This window comes from Myiozetetes cayanensis, unplaced genomic scaffold, assembly GCF_022539395.1.
Source record: "Myiozetetes cayanensis isolate MyiCay16 unplaced genomic scaffold, myiCay2020 scf1, whole genome shotgun sequence".
NCBI lineage: Eukaryota > Metazoa > Chordata > Aves > Passeriformes > Tyrannidae > Myiozetetes > Myiozetetes cayanensis.
Window position 1 is genome coordinate 90,951,586 of NW_026086604.1, and position 17,302 is coordinate 90,968,887.

General features: G+C 37.1%; 1 protein-coding gene across 3 annotated transcripts in view; it reads left to right on the forward strand.

Moving 5' to 3' along the window:
- CDKAL1 (CDK5 regulatory subunit associated protein 1 like 1) overlaps positions 1 to 17,302 on the forward strand; it is a 407,608-nt gene that overhangs the window by 299,449 nt on the left and 90,857 nt on the right. For all 3 annotated transcript variants that reach the window (XM_050328712.1, XM_050328692.1, XM_050328703.1), the window contains one exon: positions 15,195 to 15,257. In XM_050328712.1, the coding sequence (XP_050184669.1) occupies positions 15,195 to 15,257 (63 nt within the window). The remainder of the gene's footprint in view (positions 1 to 15,194; positions 15,258 to 17,302) is intronic.

A 17,302-nucleotide genomic window follows, 5' to 3' on the forward strand; every position in this document is an offset into this window, starting at 1 on the left:
TGTCAGTTCCTTTTAGGTTAGTTTTTTTCAGAAGACCTTATGACTCCTAGGGACAATCGGTAGAATATTAAGCACAGTAATATTTAGTATTTTCAAATTTTTAATGCATAGCTTGTATGGAGATCTTAAATGTAACTGTCTTTTTGGAGAAGATCCTCATTTGAGTTTATCTTAATAGAAAAGAAAAAACAGTAGGTCAACATGGAATCATCCCTTCACATAGATAATTTATCTTTGAAAGCCTTACAGGCACCAGTATTTTTCTAAAAGGGCAGATGACACTAATCTAGATGGACGGTTCTGCCACCATAAATTCAGAATAAACAGTTAAGGCTGCAGGCCTTTCTTAATTCTTCTGGAGAAAGAATGTCCATGGAGAATCAGACATCTGTCTAAATGGTCTCATCATTTCGTAATCATCAATTAGATTATGCTTACCATAAATACTGTCTCCAGTTTAGAGAAAAGTTAGAGCAAATCTAGGCATGATTTAATTTTTCGATAAGCAATTACGGTGGTGCTGCGTCATGTATGTAGAAAATGAGTCAAGATGTTGTTCAGAACTTAAATGCTATCCCATTTTTTTCCTTGCCTTTGCCCCCATTTTATCTACCTACTGCTAAATAAACTGTTTCAGAGATGAGTCTGGATGCTCGTTATGTCCAGTGGGCTATCGGTAGAAAATTCTCACTCTGAAGTGTATTAATGAGGAAATGCTATTTTGAGTATTGTTATTACTGCTATTATTATTATTATTATGTATCTGAATTTCTCCATTTATTTACTGTGCTTAATTATAAAAATTATAGTGTTGATAATTGTGTAACTCAAATTACAGATTCAAGTCAAACTAATAATATAATAAGCCATCTAAGAGAACATGATTTAGATGTGTCTGGTAGGAAATTCATATTTAGCTGCATTGCAAAGGATCAAAATACTTTAATTTTAAGTGTGAAAATTACTATTTTTTTCTAAAATTAAGGATGTGTAACACATTATGTTCTTGATAACTTTAATTTCTCTGTTCCTTATTTTTTCAAGGCAGCTATTACTCATGTGGGGACTTGCAAGGAAATTGTTATCTCTGTCCTGTGTGATTTGATCCATTACAATTTCTGAAACATTAGGGGAGATTGTCATCTCAGGATCAACTTGACTTCTGTCACTTGGAAATTACATGAGGAAATAGCCATTTTGAAAATAAGAATCTTAGTAAGGTACAATTAGGTTAATCTCTACTGAGAATAGTAGATGACAGCTGTTTTGAGAGCCATAATGTGACTACAGCTTCATGATTACACTACCATCAACTGCAGTGTGGATTCTAATCTTTCTCTATCTATTTTCAATAATGTAAGCAATTCAGTTTCAATGATTGGTGTAATTGTTAGATTAAAAAAAAAAAAGGCATTGTGGTATCTAGATAAGACTGTAAGTTCACTTTCTCTTTCCTTCCCTCTTTTTGTATATCATCAGATAATTACCTTGTACCTACCTAGAAAATTTAGACAGTCAACTATTGAATGTTTCCTTTAATTCCTCTGAAGTGTCTCATTAAATTTTTCTCTCTGTGTTAGTTGTATTAAGCACTATACTTACTATACTGAGGTGAATAACCAAGTTACAAACTTCATAACTGTTCTAGTTTTGGCTGGGATAGAGGTAATTTTCTTCCTAGTAGCTGGGATGATGTAGTGTTTTGGACTTAATGTGAGAATCATGTTAATAATGCACTGGTATTTCTAGTTGTTAAACAGTGCCTATACAAAGTCAAGGACTTTTCAGCTTCTCATGCTCTGCCAGCAAGAAGGCTGGAGGGGTGCAAGAAGCTGGGAGGGGACACAGCTGGTACAGCTGACCCAAACTGGCCAAAGGGATATTCCATACCATGTGGCATCATGTTTGGTATACAAAGCTGGCCAGGGGCAGCTGCTTGGAAACTGGCTGGGCATCGGTGAGTGGGTGGTGAGCAACTGCACTGTGCATTCCTTGTTTTTGTATATTCTATTTCTTTTATCATTATTATAATTATTATTATTGTCTTCCTTTTCTGTCCCATTAAACAGTCTTTTTCTCAACTCATGAGTTTTTTCACTGTTTCTCTCGTGATTCTCTCCGACATCCTGCTGAGGGTGGTTGGGGAGCACTGAGTGAGCAGCTTTGTGTGGTGCTTAGTTTGCAGCTGGGGTTAAACCATAGCAGTCCATTTTGGCACACAATGTGAGGCCTCTTCAACATGCATCACCTCCTTCTCTGGCAATACGGAAGTTTTTGCCTTCTTTGCCAGTCCGTGATCACTTCCAAGACTGCTGGATGACTGGCATTTCCTATTCAATCCCTCTGTGTGATCAGTGCCACACACTTACTCCACGTAGCATTAGTTGGGTGGTGTGTGGAGGAGACCTGTCGTTTGAACATCCAGTTCAGTGCTGCCAGTTAGGATGCTAAGAGGAGCTGTGCTACAGTACCAGCCACTTCCAAAGCAGCTCAAACCCTGCCAGTATCTCTGTTTCAGTTGGGGTATGGCAGGCTTCAGATCCTTTGTATCTATCTCCAACTCTAAACCATCCTAGGAGTCGACCTGGAGTCTCCCCGGTGCTTTCTGCTAGAGGCTTCAGGTATGACCATTTTCCTCAACTGCAGTGTAGAGCACATTTTTTTCCATCTTGCTCTGTCTGGACAGGCCTGAGGACTACTGCATGAACAGTCCCTGTGTTGAAAGCCTAGTTGTTGCTTAAGGCTCCATTTGAAATTTTTCTTCTTCCTCACTTTAGATAGAGACTTGACAGTCAGACTGTAATTTGGAATATTGCCAGAGGAGGATATTATTGTTATAATTTTCTTCCGTTTCTATCCCATTAAACTGTCTTTATCTCAACCTATGAGTTTTCTCTCTTTTCTGATTCTCTTCCCCATCCCACTGTGAGGGGGAGGAGCGTGTGAGCAGCTGTGGGGTGCTTATCCTGTCTTTACGGTTTATAGTGGGGAATTATTGAAGTCTTTCAGTACATGAAGGGAATGGTGGGCATGCCATGTCCATGGTGGACAAAGTGTCTGCAAGTGTCTACCCAATCTCCAAAAGCTCAGTTTTCAGCAGCCTTCATCCCAAGCAGTACTTGCCCTAGCTAGCTTTTCTTGTTCAAGGACAGCCAGGCCTACAGTCTGTTTCTTCTCCATGGGAATGTACCATGTCCATCCAAACACACTGCATGTGGTTTGCCCCTCTGCCATCCATCTACCCACAAATATTGTGTTCAAGCAAAAATTCTTCTGATTCTAAAATTTCATCCATCTATATACTGGGCATTTTATGTGTTTGGCGTAGATTAACCTCAGCTGGCAACTAAACACCGTGCAGCCACTCACTCACCCTTCTCCCATGGCATGGGGGAGAGAATCAGAAGAGTTAGAGAGGCAGCACACTTGTTAATATATTCATCATTATTAGTAGAAAAAAATTATTTTTAATCAGACATTGCATCCCCCTCCATTTAATCAAATGGTCACTTAGATCTGTTATTATATTTATCAATTGTAGGAGCAGCACATGATGTACTGAGGTTTTTTTCTGTGAGGATAACTTAATGCAATGTACACCTTCTCAGTGTTGTCTGCCAGACAAGTTGTATTTGACATTTCTGTGGCAGGAAACCAACCATCTTGTATTTTATGCCTTTATTCTATGATGGATGGCTACCTATTTTTCTTAGACTGGCTTGCTTTTGCTTCCCTTCAGGAGGTCTCCAAGAAGTTTTATGACACTTACATGACTGAATGGCTGCAGAGCCACCATATCTCTCTTTGACTGAAATTCTGCAAGGCACTAGAAGTAGGTATATTCTTGGGATACAGTGGATACAGTATAATGTTTGATTCCTCCTTTGCTGGATGGATGCAGGTGTTGTAGTCATGCATCTCTACACACAAACAGCTGAATCTTCCACGGTAGGTCATGTGCTCCTAACCATTCAAAATAAATAATTGTTGGTATGTCACTAGACTGTCCCAGCCTAATTGAGAAATAACCAGTCCTTTATCGGGCAATATCAGCTGTCCTCTCCTTCAGCATTTTTTAACTCCAGGCAGGAGGACAGCAAATGGAGTAGCGTTGCTTGTACAAGGGACACCTTATGCTGTATTCAGAACTCTAAAGGAAAGGTAGCACAGCTGGACCTTGTAGGTGTACCATCAAAGAACAGGCTAGTAAGCTCCCTGTGTGAGCAGACAGTAGGGAGAGATGACAATTGAGGACTGCTCTTGCCTTTGAGCATATGCTTTGGAGGTCAGTGGGTAGTGATGTGGCACAATGCGCCTAGGGAAGCCAGGGTTAGAGCTAAGGCAAGGAAAGAATTCATCTGCTGTCTGGGATGGATTTAGAAATACCTTGTTAGGGTTTCATGTGCTTTGGGATATATGACAGAACCAGTTGCACTGTTAAGCACTTGCAGGTGAGAGAATGCAACTTGGGGTGGTGTTAATTAGTTGAAGTATTTAAATGCCCAGAAAGGAAGGAACCGTCCAATTTCTAATACGGGCATAGCAGTCACCAATACTTCTTGCCTTAGCTTAACAGTGACCATTCCAAAGATCATGCAGTAGGATTATGTAAGGATATTCTTTTTCTAAAATATGGGGAGATCAGAGGGTGGGAGAAAAGGAAAGAAAAGTGAGTAGAAAGAGGAACAATGCCACTTATTCAGCAGTACTGCTACTCCAGCCTCCCATCACTACCTTTGAGCTCCCCTGTTAAGTGCTGTGACTAAATGGCATTACATGCCCCAGGAATTAGATGCAGCTGTGATAACTGTTTCTGCTGTATCAAAGATTCTTAGCCCCTGACACGTATCCCCCTCCCCAACACATGCAATAATGCATGGTGTAACATGCAGAATGTACTTCATGTGTACAAGAAACCCAGACTGATTAATGTCTGAGTTCAACTGCTGAACCTCTGTACTAAACTTTGTTTTTTCAGCGGTGCACTTATATTTACTGCTTGCTATTCTGCCAGAATAAAGACCTGAGTGCAGACTTTTATGGCAACTTTGAGACCAGGGAGTTAAAAATATGAGGGCTAGAGGGGAAGGCAGACCATGAAGAAAAAAATCCAATATTCTTATTTTTCGCTGAACTATTGTAGTATTCCAAGTTAACATTTTCCAGCAAGTTGCTTTCTAGTAGTTTTATTTTGTTCCCTTCTGATTTTTATGAGAAAAACACATGAGGTACTGCAGAAAGCCCTACAAACCACCCAAGATAGCTATGAATTCTCTCATCTAAAATCCCAGTTATTCTCTGATGAGATTTATTTTGGATGGGATAACTCTTGGTTAGTGGCATATCAATGTCAGTTCTTTTTGTTACTTTCTAGATGTTTACAAATAGTTTTGCATGTTTTCCTCCCTGGTGGTTTTTTTTTTTTTTTTCAGAAACTATATAAACTGGCTGACCTATGAAAGCCAGGTTCCTCCTTTCCCCTCTTTGAAATATGGTCAAAACATTTGACTACTTTTATGCTGTATCTTTAAATCTACCCCAGTGCTCACCATTTGGTGTGTAGCCAGAACTGCGGGTTTTTGCCATGAGTTCAAAGGCAAGTAATTACCTGTGAATAGGGGTTTTGTGGTTAGACAAAGCTGCTAAATAGAATTTTACAAAAGTTTAAAGACCGCTTTATTTTAGAGTTAGATTCAGCTCGAGTTCATACCACTTCAAGTTATTTGACCAGGTGCTGAAATGAAAATCTGGTTTAGTTGTTGTGGGAGACAGTTGAGCTGGTAGGTTTTAAAATAGGTTGTACCCTTTTGGAAAGCTATAAATGATCTGCATATGGAGCTGCTGAAAATTCAGTTCATAGCTGAATCTGGGGAATGAGTTAAATTGCACAGTAACAGCTGGACTGTGCACAGTCAGACCCCTGAGAAAGGACAAAACTATTTTTACTCTAGCCTGGAGCTGTGGCTGTTAAATCCTACACTGTTGTGCTTCAGACACTCGGTAGAATAGAAGTCTTACATTTTCAAGGAGCACAACTGTCCTGCTTGAGAAAACAAGTCAAAATTCAAAGCTAGATTGGAAATACACTTAGGAAACCAAGTTGGTGCTCCACATTTTTGAATTTTGCTTTGTTTTTACAGCAGGTACTGATTGGGATGAAAATTACCAACAGCTTCCTCATGAACTGTATAAATCCAATTTGAAAATTTGAGCGTCTTAAAGTAAAATACGGCTATGGGTTCAATCTGGGCCATGTTGTTAAGAAAATTAATTAAGGAGCATTAGAAAGTGAAATGTGGATTATATACATGTGGAGGAAGAGGCAAAGTTCTTTCTAAACTTCATTGGCAAGCCTGAGATAGTCACAGGATTTGCAAAGATTATGAAACTACTCTTAAAGTCATGTAATTTTGTTGGCTGATACTTGTAGCCATGTGCAGCCCACATGTTGACACTTAGGTATAAAAAAATTACTTCTTGGAAACTGTAGTCCTGTAAGATTTGTAGTGGCCATGAGCATTCATGACCTATCATTCTTCCCCTGTGAGTCTGTCTGAAAAATCTGATATTATTAATCTGATATTAAAAACTCTGAGATTTTTAGTGGCAAGGAAGCTGGCATGGCATCAGGAGTTTGGAACACCACATGCTCCTGTGCAGAATAGAAGGAAAGGAAGATACTCTCACAGATAAGGTAGAATAGTCTTTGATTTTAAGGAATGAAACAGTTTTTATCTCCAATATAAATATACATGTGGGCAGCATCTAAGGGAAATTTCTCCTTTCACTGTAAATCTTTTTCTTAGAAAAATGGAAAAGTAAAAAAAAATATGGAAACGTAATTTAGTGACACAAATCTAGTGGTGTCCTGGAGGGATTTTTAATTATTTTTAATTATTATTTTGGTAGGCTTTTATGGTTTTGCATCTATGGCAGTTGCTTATAAAAACTCAGAAGTGTATATCATTCTGTGTTTCCCACCTAAGCTTAGTTCATTGACATTTTCAAGATTATAACATTGTTCTTCAAAAGAAGTTTATATAACATGACATCAGGGTAAAATTAGTGCATAAATTTGCTTAATTTCTGTTATATTTAAATCACAGTACAAACCATGAATATATACATAAATGGAGTATATTGAAAGCCTTTGCCGTTAATTACAAGGATTGGATCAGTTAGTTGACATGAGGGCAATAAAAGCTGAAAATTGTGCATCTTTCTCCTTTACCAGTGATTATGAATTATGTACTTTGATCTGGGGCTTCAAGTTAGAATCTTCCAGGAAGTTTAAGGACTGTTTTGTAAATTCCCTCTTCCCTGAGAAGGAGTTGAAGTGAGTCAGAGAGAGAACCAAACATTTCTTCAAATACCTTTTACTCTAACGAGCTTCTGTTATTAGTAGAACCAAGCCATTATTGTAAGAAGCAGGTAATTATTTGCTCAACACATTTGTTTAGTTGCCGACATTGACTCACATGCTCACCTGTGGTTACCAGAGGAGCAGCGGGTTAAGAGGCTGGCTGCAGCTGTGTGCTCCGATGGGGAGGGTCAGCCTCTGGCTTCCAGGTGGGGTGCTTGGAACACACCTCCGAGGAATCTGTGTTCCTTTGGGTACAAATGAAATCCTACCATCTTCATCTGCATAGAGGAGTCACCGCCCTCTTGGATGTGGTCCGAGTCTCTGTCTGCCATTGGTCGTAGTGGCCTTGGGCAGACTGAACAGACTGTTGTTGTCTTGAATTTGTTAGTTATTGCAGATTTGGCATGAGTCTTCTGAGCTTATTAGTCCTTGGAAAATTTTCACTTGCTACATTTTCAGCAGGTAATGTTATTGCCTTTGGCCTGCTGTTTTCTGTTACATCTCCATCAAATCTATAGATTCATATAGAATCCATTCACACAAGCTCATACAGAAAGAACTTCTGTGGTGACTGGATGTTTAGATTAGATATACTTTGTCCTTCTGTCCACTTCATTGGCTCATAGTGAAGTGGAAGATCCATGGAACTGTGCCTTTCCTTGAATTACAGCTAGGTAGCTTATGTAATACTGAAAACTTTTCTATTTTTAATTTGGAATTTTAATTCACTTCATAAACCACACTGCTCAGAGCTAGAAACAGTGCCAACCGCTGTAGTCACAAGGAAGTATTGCCCATAAGGTATTCCATGAAACTGGATGTAGGCATCAGAACAGAAAAATTTTCAAAATTCCGGACTTCTTCAAATGACAACGTAGTTCATATCTAACAGTTTGTGACTTAACACAGACAGCAAATTAATTTGTATCATGGAGGTAACTAAGCTTGTCCATAATTTGCAAATAATGTAACATTTATGATGGCCTATAAAATGTGCTTTGGAAGAAGAGGACACTGAAATATCCTGAGGTGGGTTCTTGGTGACCCTTTCTTGAACCTAATCTGTCTATGATAATCCCAGTACACTCTTTCAAAGCCGTCACAGTCAATCAGGTCAATGAGTGCTTTGGAACTCGTATCTTTCGCTGTTTTCATTGCTGTGCCTGCACCTCTGGTCAGTGGGCTAAAAATCTGGGAACTTGGAATTGCTGAAAAACTGAAAGCAGAGTGGAGGACTGAATAAGAGATTGAGGTAAAACAGTGCAAGGCATTTTTGTGTGACTGGTGAATTTGTGTGCGGTACACATTTGGTCCCTCTCACGCAGCAAGCACATGAGCATTGTTTGCTGCTCACTATTTGTACCATGCTGTGCCCTCTGCAGCACTTCTATTTTTGTTCTTCTGGGGATGCTGGAAAACCTGGTGCTTTCAAGGCTACTAATATGTGGTAGAGTACACACATACCTCACCAGATGATAAAAAGGAAGTGTCCTGCAGACAAATCATTCCTAGGTGTATGGGTGTAGCCCATATATGTCCTGAGCTTAATATGTATATATAAAAATTACTTTTCATTACCAAAATACACTTTTCAGTTCATTCTGGTTTATATTATTATTTATATTATAGTATATATAACATATATATTATGTAATATATGTAATTTATATTATTGTGTTCCTTGCTGCAGTATACTATGTATGTTCAAAATCAGTCTATCCCTCATGACCGATCACTTTATTTCTGATTTAGTGTCAATCTAATTTGAAATATGGCTGATACCCCAGGCCAAGTTTCTGTCAGATACTTTTGTCCTACAAATTTTTTTTGAGCTAAACAGTCTCCCTAATCAGTTACATCAGACATCCTTGGAAAATACCAACCTCATATAGATTATGACACTTCTATATAAATTTCAGATATAAATATCTACCAGAAGTGAGACAAGAGCATTTTACAAACTATACCCAATTTAAGGACCATGGAGGTAAACAAGTACTGAAGGCCTTTTCTGAAATTAGGGATTTCTCTGTGAAAATCTTCAGAATATATTTTGCATAATTTATAGAATCATAGAATATCCTGATTTGGAAGGGACCTGTAAGGATCATCAAGTCCAGCCCTTAGCCCTACACAGAAGGGCTAAGAATCCCTAAGAATCACACCATGTGCCTGAGAACATCATCCAAATGCTTCTAGAACTCTGTCTGGCTTGGTGCTGTGGCGCTTCCCTGGGGAGCCTGTTCCAGTGCCCAACCACCCTCTGGATGAAAAACCTTTTCCTGATATCCAGCCTAAACCTCCCTCAACTCAGCTTCATGCTGTTTCCTTGAGTCCTGTCTCTGATCACAAGAGTGAACAGATCAGTACCTGCCCCTCCTCTTTCCCCTCATGAGGATGCTGAAGACCACAGTGAGGTCTCCCCTCAGTCTCCTCTTCTCCAGGCTGAACAAACCAAGTAAGCTCAGCTGCTCCTCATATAACTTCTCCAGACTCTTCACCATCCTCATTACCCTCCTTTGGACACTCTATAACAGCTTAATGTCTTTCTTATATTGTAGTGCCCCAGATTGAACACAGTATTCAAGGTGAGGCCACCCCAGTGCGGAGCAGAGCAGGACAATCCCCTCCCTCGACCGGCTGGTAATGCTTTGCCTGATGTCCCCCTGGACACAGTTGGCCCTCCTGGCTGCCAGGGCACTGCTGGCTCATATTCAACTTGCCATTAACCAGGACCCCCAGGTCACTTGCTACAGTGCTTCTCTCCAGCCTCTCGTTCCCTAATCTGTAAACACAACAAGGATTGCCCCATCCCAGGTGCAAAATCAGGCACTTGTCCTTGTTAAACTTCATATGGTTGGTGATTTGCCTGTCTCTCTAATGAAAAATGACAAGAATAAAAAATTAATCCTAAACTAAATTAAAATAACTGAAATGTACCAGAAGGAATAAAATTCAGCAATATTTGTAAAATATATGGGTTTGAAGAGTCTGTATTACATAGCTGAAATTATATGGGAGATAAGGAGGAAATTGCAATGCACATGGTTTAATTGAAAATGAATCCTTCAAGAAATTATTTTCAAATAGGTTGGCAGATGTTCTTATGAAGATCCTGTGCTGTTTTTTGAAAATATCTGTAATTTTCCATAAATTGGAATCTCTACATAAAATGTAAACTAGACTAAAGCATGACTATTTGTGTTGCTATAATCCTGAGGACAGGATCGCTTTAATGTTTGCAATCATTTTCTAGTATTAATGATTAGTAGAAGTGTGCACAGTTTTATATATTTTCCTGTTTTAGAGAAAAACACATTGCATGAAATCATAAAACTGTTCTTTTTTTTTAGAAAGAATCACTCAGTATAAAAGAAGAGTATGCAAAATATGAATTATCAGTGTATAGTTCTCTTGTTAATTGGAGTTGGAAAAAATGTCCACTCTCCTGTAACATAGAGGGGAAGTGCTGCATAACACACGGTACAGGATGTGGTATTTTCAATGTATGGATAAAAAACTATTAGAAAGTAATTTCTTAAAGCAAGTTTAATATGTGTGTGTGTCAGTAATCAAAATAGAACACTGTGACTGTTTTAATATAGTAATTCAAGTAGGTTAAATCAAAAAGACTAGCCAATCACCAAATTATTTTGTATGCTTCATTATATGTGATGTGATCAAAGGAACAGGAAGAATATCAGTAGAAGTGAGTGAGCTATAGTAAGCAGAAAACTTACCATATTGTCACTTCTACCCTTTCTGACCTTACAGGGCACAGATGCAGGAGCATAATGAACACCAGTGATGATTTTATCAAGGAATCTGGCTGGGGCACAATGTTTTTTTCAGAATCATTTCTAAGAGGGTGATGCACTGAATAGCTCAAGGTCAAAAGAGATCGGTTCACTGGTTTCTGATCACTTTTTCAAAGTTGTTTTGCAGAACAAAAAGCAATCTGCAAACTTTGATAACGTGGCAGTTCCAGTGGCTTGGCTCATATCTGTATTGTGGTTATAGGTGCATAGATTTAAGGCTTTATGGATTGAATCTCCAAGCAAGGCTTTTAAATGTTCCTTGGTTGGAGGAGTTACTATCTCTCTCACTGGTGTTTTGCCAAGTAAGTCTTTGGAGATTGAAGTTAGTCCCGTTGGTGGTTTTATATTGGGTGCTCCCAACTCCATTCTCTTTTGTGGAAGTTCGAGTTTAGAACTATTCAAGGCCTTTGTAGTTTTGAGATCACAGATGTAACATGGGGAAAAAGAAGGACACAGCTTTGTTACTGGTCAGAAAATGGATGTTGCTGAAGTTAGAGAATGCCATAGCACAAAACATGTTAGATGTTGCTGTTTCAGAAAAGAAAGCTCCAATGTTACAGTTTTTGCAAGCATCTGTTATGCTGGAGTCTCTGTGCTTTCAGTTATACTGGTGAAGAAAAGTGAAAATACTTGCAAAGCTGCTTCATTCTTCTCCCAGAGCCTGTCTAAGTTATTTTTTTCCTTGACTCACTAAGTTTAATGTGGTTTTAACTCTTAGTTATGTAATCCGTGAGATACTGCAGAAGGAGGTATTGTGGTTTTCCAAATTTGTTTGAAAGGAAAACACAATATTGCTATTGGTTGTTAGCTTGCTCAAGGGTGTGAGATGGTCTGTAAGCTCTAAATTAAATAAGGTTCTGGTGGCAATATGAAACTGTTTTATTAATTCTGGTCAGCAGTATGTAGAAGAGAAATGAGGGAAAAGATTGGTAGGTGAGGGAAGAGAACTGAAGTAAAGACATTCATTTAGGTGCCTTGACACATTATTCACTGTACTCATGAAGAAAGAAGAATATTTGAACAGAACAGGTATATGTCCTTGTTGCTGAAGGCAACCCCAATTACTGGAGGGATTTTAATTCATGGGAGCAAAAAAACAGAGATAGGAGAACTTTGCTTGCAATATATTGAGGCCGACACTGCTAGAATCTGCAGATCTGTCACAGTATTAGGATGAAATTATTGAAAACTTTGAAGGTGAAAATAGACTTTATTAAATTGAAAGTTAAGTCCAAAGGAAATGAGTAATACCTTCATATTGAGGACTAACTTTGTCCCTTTTATTCCTAGATGAAAACTGAGAATATTCCATTTAAGTAGCTTCTAAGTAATCTGTAATAAAAATACCTTTGCAATATCATAGTTCTCCCTCACAATAAACATTGTAGACCTACGATGCCATGCTTGAAAGGAAAACAAACAAGTTTTACATTACATTAAAATCATCTGAAAGACAGGTAATTATCACCTGAGTATGAAAAGAGGATCACCAGATAAGTGCAATATACATGTGTGAGATTACATGGCTTAGCATTTATTATTCTTCTGAAGTACTTTCTGTTGAAGAGGTTACCATTAGAGCAGGATAAATTTCTTTTTCTGTCCTTAGTCTCTGTGTTTTGAAATGTCTTATATTTCTGCTTTTTAGAGATCTGAGTTTAATTGCACTTGGTGTTCTAGAAAGACACAAATTATCACTATGCAACCTTAACTCTCTGCTTAAGGCATTTTTATCTCTGTGTATTCAGAGTCCATACAAAACAGTCAAATGCTGTTTAGATGTATATCAGCTAAGCATATGGGGCATCCTGGGAATTCTGGGATGTTTTTGCATGTGCATCTCAAAAACTTTTATTCCATGTTCTTCTATGTTATGGGTTTCCAGCATTTCCCTAGTCAGGAGTGTTTTGGTTTTCTACAAAAGCCAATTTTTTTGTGGAAAGGCAGGAAAGTAACCATTATTTTCTATAACGAAATGTGGAAGACTATTAGTGTGTTGTGTAAGGGAAGCCATCTTCATTCTTTATCTAGTCTAGCTGAGTGTGTAACTAGCATTTTGGTGAGAGTCTGAGAGTGAAAGACATTTTCTGTCATACAGTTTTATTGTGTGTTATTAAAGTTATTGCAGTCAAAATGAATACAAGAGACATAGTCTTCAGTAACAAAAAGCAAGAGTTAGACTTTTTCTGAATTTCATAGGGTTTTCTTCCTGGAAAGATTAGTGAAGGCCTCCATAATCCATAGTAAAATGCTTTGGTCTTCTTGCATGATACAACATTAAATAAGTTTTTTAAGCAACATTTTTTTAATAATTTTGATATCTCCTTTTAATTTATTATCACATTTCTCCAAACCATCTTTATAGTAATTTAAGCATTTTGACTGTGTGTAATGGTGCTAGCAGGAAAGAAGCCATTCTAAGTTGGTGATTTGAATTGTAGGTTGGTTGGTTTGGAATTTGGATTGATGCTTTTATTTGAGTGTGGTGTTTTTTTCACCACTGAAAGTAAAGGAAATATCAAATGAGAGTTAGAGGGTGAAGTTTCCTCTATTAAGGGAGATCTTTTCTATGGCAAAGGTATGTTCAGTTGCTGAGAAAGTCTATACTGAGAAATGTCTTTTTTAATATAACTTCTGTTGGTTTTAAAGCCCTGTATTAAACTCAGAGAAACAAGTCCTGTTAGATATTAATTGTAGTAACTGAATAGAATTGTGAATGACAGAAGTAACGTTTGCATACTGAGAACAAAAATTACCTTTCTCCCTCACCTTAAGGAGGGGTAGTGAGTAAAAATTTTTTTTCTTGACTCTTCAGTGGTCTAAAGCATAGATGTATATGCCTGACATAAGCAGTAGTATTAATCTGATATCTTAAATGATTCAGAACTATCCAGATGTCATAAATTTGTGCTATTAATACAAGTTACCACTTCTATGACTAAGTTGTTGAGTGCTTCATTGAAAATAAAAAATGTGTAAAGAAAGGAAATACGTAGTCCATCTTGTACAATCAAAAATTGCTAAATTACAATTGCTAGAAGTTAAAATGAATACTACAGTCATGCAGCTGTCTATTTAGTTCCCAGCATGCTGAAAACATAAACAGATCCTATCAATTCAACTGGAAAACTACTTTGACAGAAATGATGGCTAAATAAGACAGTGGTACAAACTACGAGCAAGGAGTTCATACAGTTGTCTCCCCTTTATACATTTTCCAACACGCGTAGCCTTCCTGAACTATGAGATAAGTAAACATTGATTTTGACATAATAAAACTTTTAACTTATTTGTGACTCATCCCTGCATTAAGATGGTGTTTTTCTTCTCTCCCTGCCCCCACTCCATAGGATGCAGCTGAGAGAGTCTATTAGCATCAGCTGAAATCACTGAAAGCTCTTTCATTAAATTCAGTAGAAGGTGGATTAAGTAGGTTTTGTCTTTGAACTATGCTCTTGACAGAAGAATTTTTTTTCCCTTTACCTTGGCATTAAATGGCATATCACCTATTAATTTTCCACAATCAAGGCAATGAGAGTATTAGCATCAAAAGAAATAGAAAAATAATAAATTATTCTTCTTTTAACTGACTTCCTTTAAACCTAATCTCCTATAAGGCAAGACTGCATGTACATGCTAGAATGGCAGACAAGTCTTTGCAAGATTGTAGCCTAATCTCTAAGTTTTGTTATCTGTATTCTAAAACATTATTTATGATTTATTGTGCAAAATTAAACCTAATCTGAATTGTTTAGACATTCAACTGATGTTCCACAGATTAGTGTTTATTATTTATTAAGGATATTTTCTTAACATTGTTAATATATATGTTAATTATTTCCTGTAATATTTAATATACTTAATCTGCATACACCACTCTTCATACCTACAGTTCCATTAACAAAGTGGGGAGAGAATGTGTTTGTACCTGAATACAGCTTTTTTAATCAGTAGTCTCTTTCTTTCTCCCCTAACTTTTCTAATATGGTCTATTTATTAATATTCCTTTACAGAAAAAACAGAGAACAAAAGATCTGTCCCAGCTGTTTCATTCATACAGTCCATATGATCATAAGGTAAGAAAAAAATATGCTACCTATATTTGTTGCTAAGAAAAAGTCCAAACATTTGTGATAAATATATTTTATGTTTAATGCAAAAATGAGAGGAAGTTATAAAATTGAAAGTGCAAGGGTATTCACTTTACTTAAATTTTGCTATCATATAAATATTTCTTTGTTTCTTCAAGCCAAGCTTGAAAAGGTACATTTTCTGATTTGTGAAACCCATGATTCACATTAACCTCCTAGAAGTATAATTTATAGATTGACACTAAATCATACAGAGTGACCATATGTGGTATTAGATTCCCCTCTTTTTTGCTCTCTCTTATATAACTCTGTTACCCTTGGTTATGTTGCTTAGCCTTAGTTGTGTCAATTAGGCCCTAAGATACATGATACTAGTGAATTATCTATTGATTCTGGGAGCATGTTTCAAAGAGGCTGCTTTGCTGGCAGCCTGGTGGTTGTCTGGGGAAGAAGAAGAAATGGACATAAACCTTATAACTTGATCCTTATTTGTAAAGTCTGGGTACTCTGGTAAAAAAAAAAAATTATATATTATAATTCATACTATAGGGGGAAAAAAAAGAAGTTCAACTTCCTTAAAGACATTGTAATGTGAATTAAAAAATAAAGCTGTTACAAGAAGATTTTGGAGAACCAAGAGACAGAGATTACAGCATTTCTATGCTATAACTATTCATGGGGTTCTTGTAGACCTTATGCAAAAGAGAGCATTAAGCAGCAGATTGAAGGAGAGTTAAGTAGCTTCGTAAATATTTTTGGGGAGTTCCTCTTATCTTCGATGCATCTGTGGGCATATTTTCTGAGCAAGTGCACAAAACTCTTTAACAGTTTGTCAGCATCACAAAATGTCTGTCTTTGCCTCTTCTGTTTTGTGAAGTATGTGTGATTTTTCAAGTATCCATTAAAACAAAGAAATATTTGAAACATTTCTCTTGCTGTTTGGACATTTCAAAGGAAAGTTCTGAACTCTACCTTTTCTAAGTTCCTGGTCCTGCACCAAATACATTGGAAAAATCAGCTAAGTTTTATATCTGGGAGAAGAAGGTGGCAGAACTGTGTATGTATGTGCACCTATCCCTTTGAATGAACACATGCATAAATGTGTGTAACTGTGCATATGTCTATGAGAAAGAAATACAATATGTAAATTAATATGGATGAAATTAGTCAGATAGGCTGTTGCTATGAGAGTTCCGTAGTTACCAGGAGCTTGAAAATTTACGGTTTAAAAAAATATTGTCAATCAGTAGGTATATTCTATAATTTTAAAAATTGTATATAATTTCAAGTTAAATCCATCACTTCAAAGTACTTTTTTTATAGATAGTCTCGCATTATTTACAAGGATTGGTAAAGCAGATATTAAGGGCCTGTGAAAATAGAGAAACATGAAGAATAAAGGAAAATAGTGTGATGAGATTTTGAATGGGATTGTTGCTTTTTGGAATTGAAGCATTTTAAGGTAAATGTAATAGTAAGTCAAGTAAGAACTAATAAGGAGACAAAACTGATGAACTAGAATCTCTGATATTCCTCTCAATGTCTAGATTCTCCTGTACCAAACACTTTTTATTCATAGTACAAGGAAATTCCATTATTCTTTTATTAGCACTTTTAATGGAACTTGGCCATTTGTAACTCCTGCTGCCTTCCTGCTCATATCCTTTGTGGCATTATATCAAAGTATCCTTGAATGATTTTGGCTGCAGTTGTGAAGACTTGTGCACTCTTTACAAATTAGTCATCGGGCAATGTGGAATTGAATGTAAATGCTTAGATATATTTCCTTTTGATCTTTGTTTTAGGACCTTTAACAAATTATTAAAAGTAACACAATTGTTTGATGAGTGATTTTTGAAGCTCCCCTCCTTTGCTTCCAAGCACATTCTACATATATATATATATATATATGTGAGTGTAAAAGAGGAAGGGGAAAAGAACAAAATAAAGGTTATTAAAATTATGATCTTTCCTCATTTTCCACTTGACAGGGAAGGTTTTCCTTCTGCTAACTACTTCCTGTTTGTGGT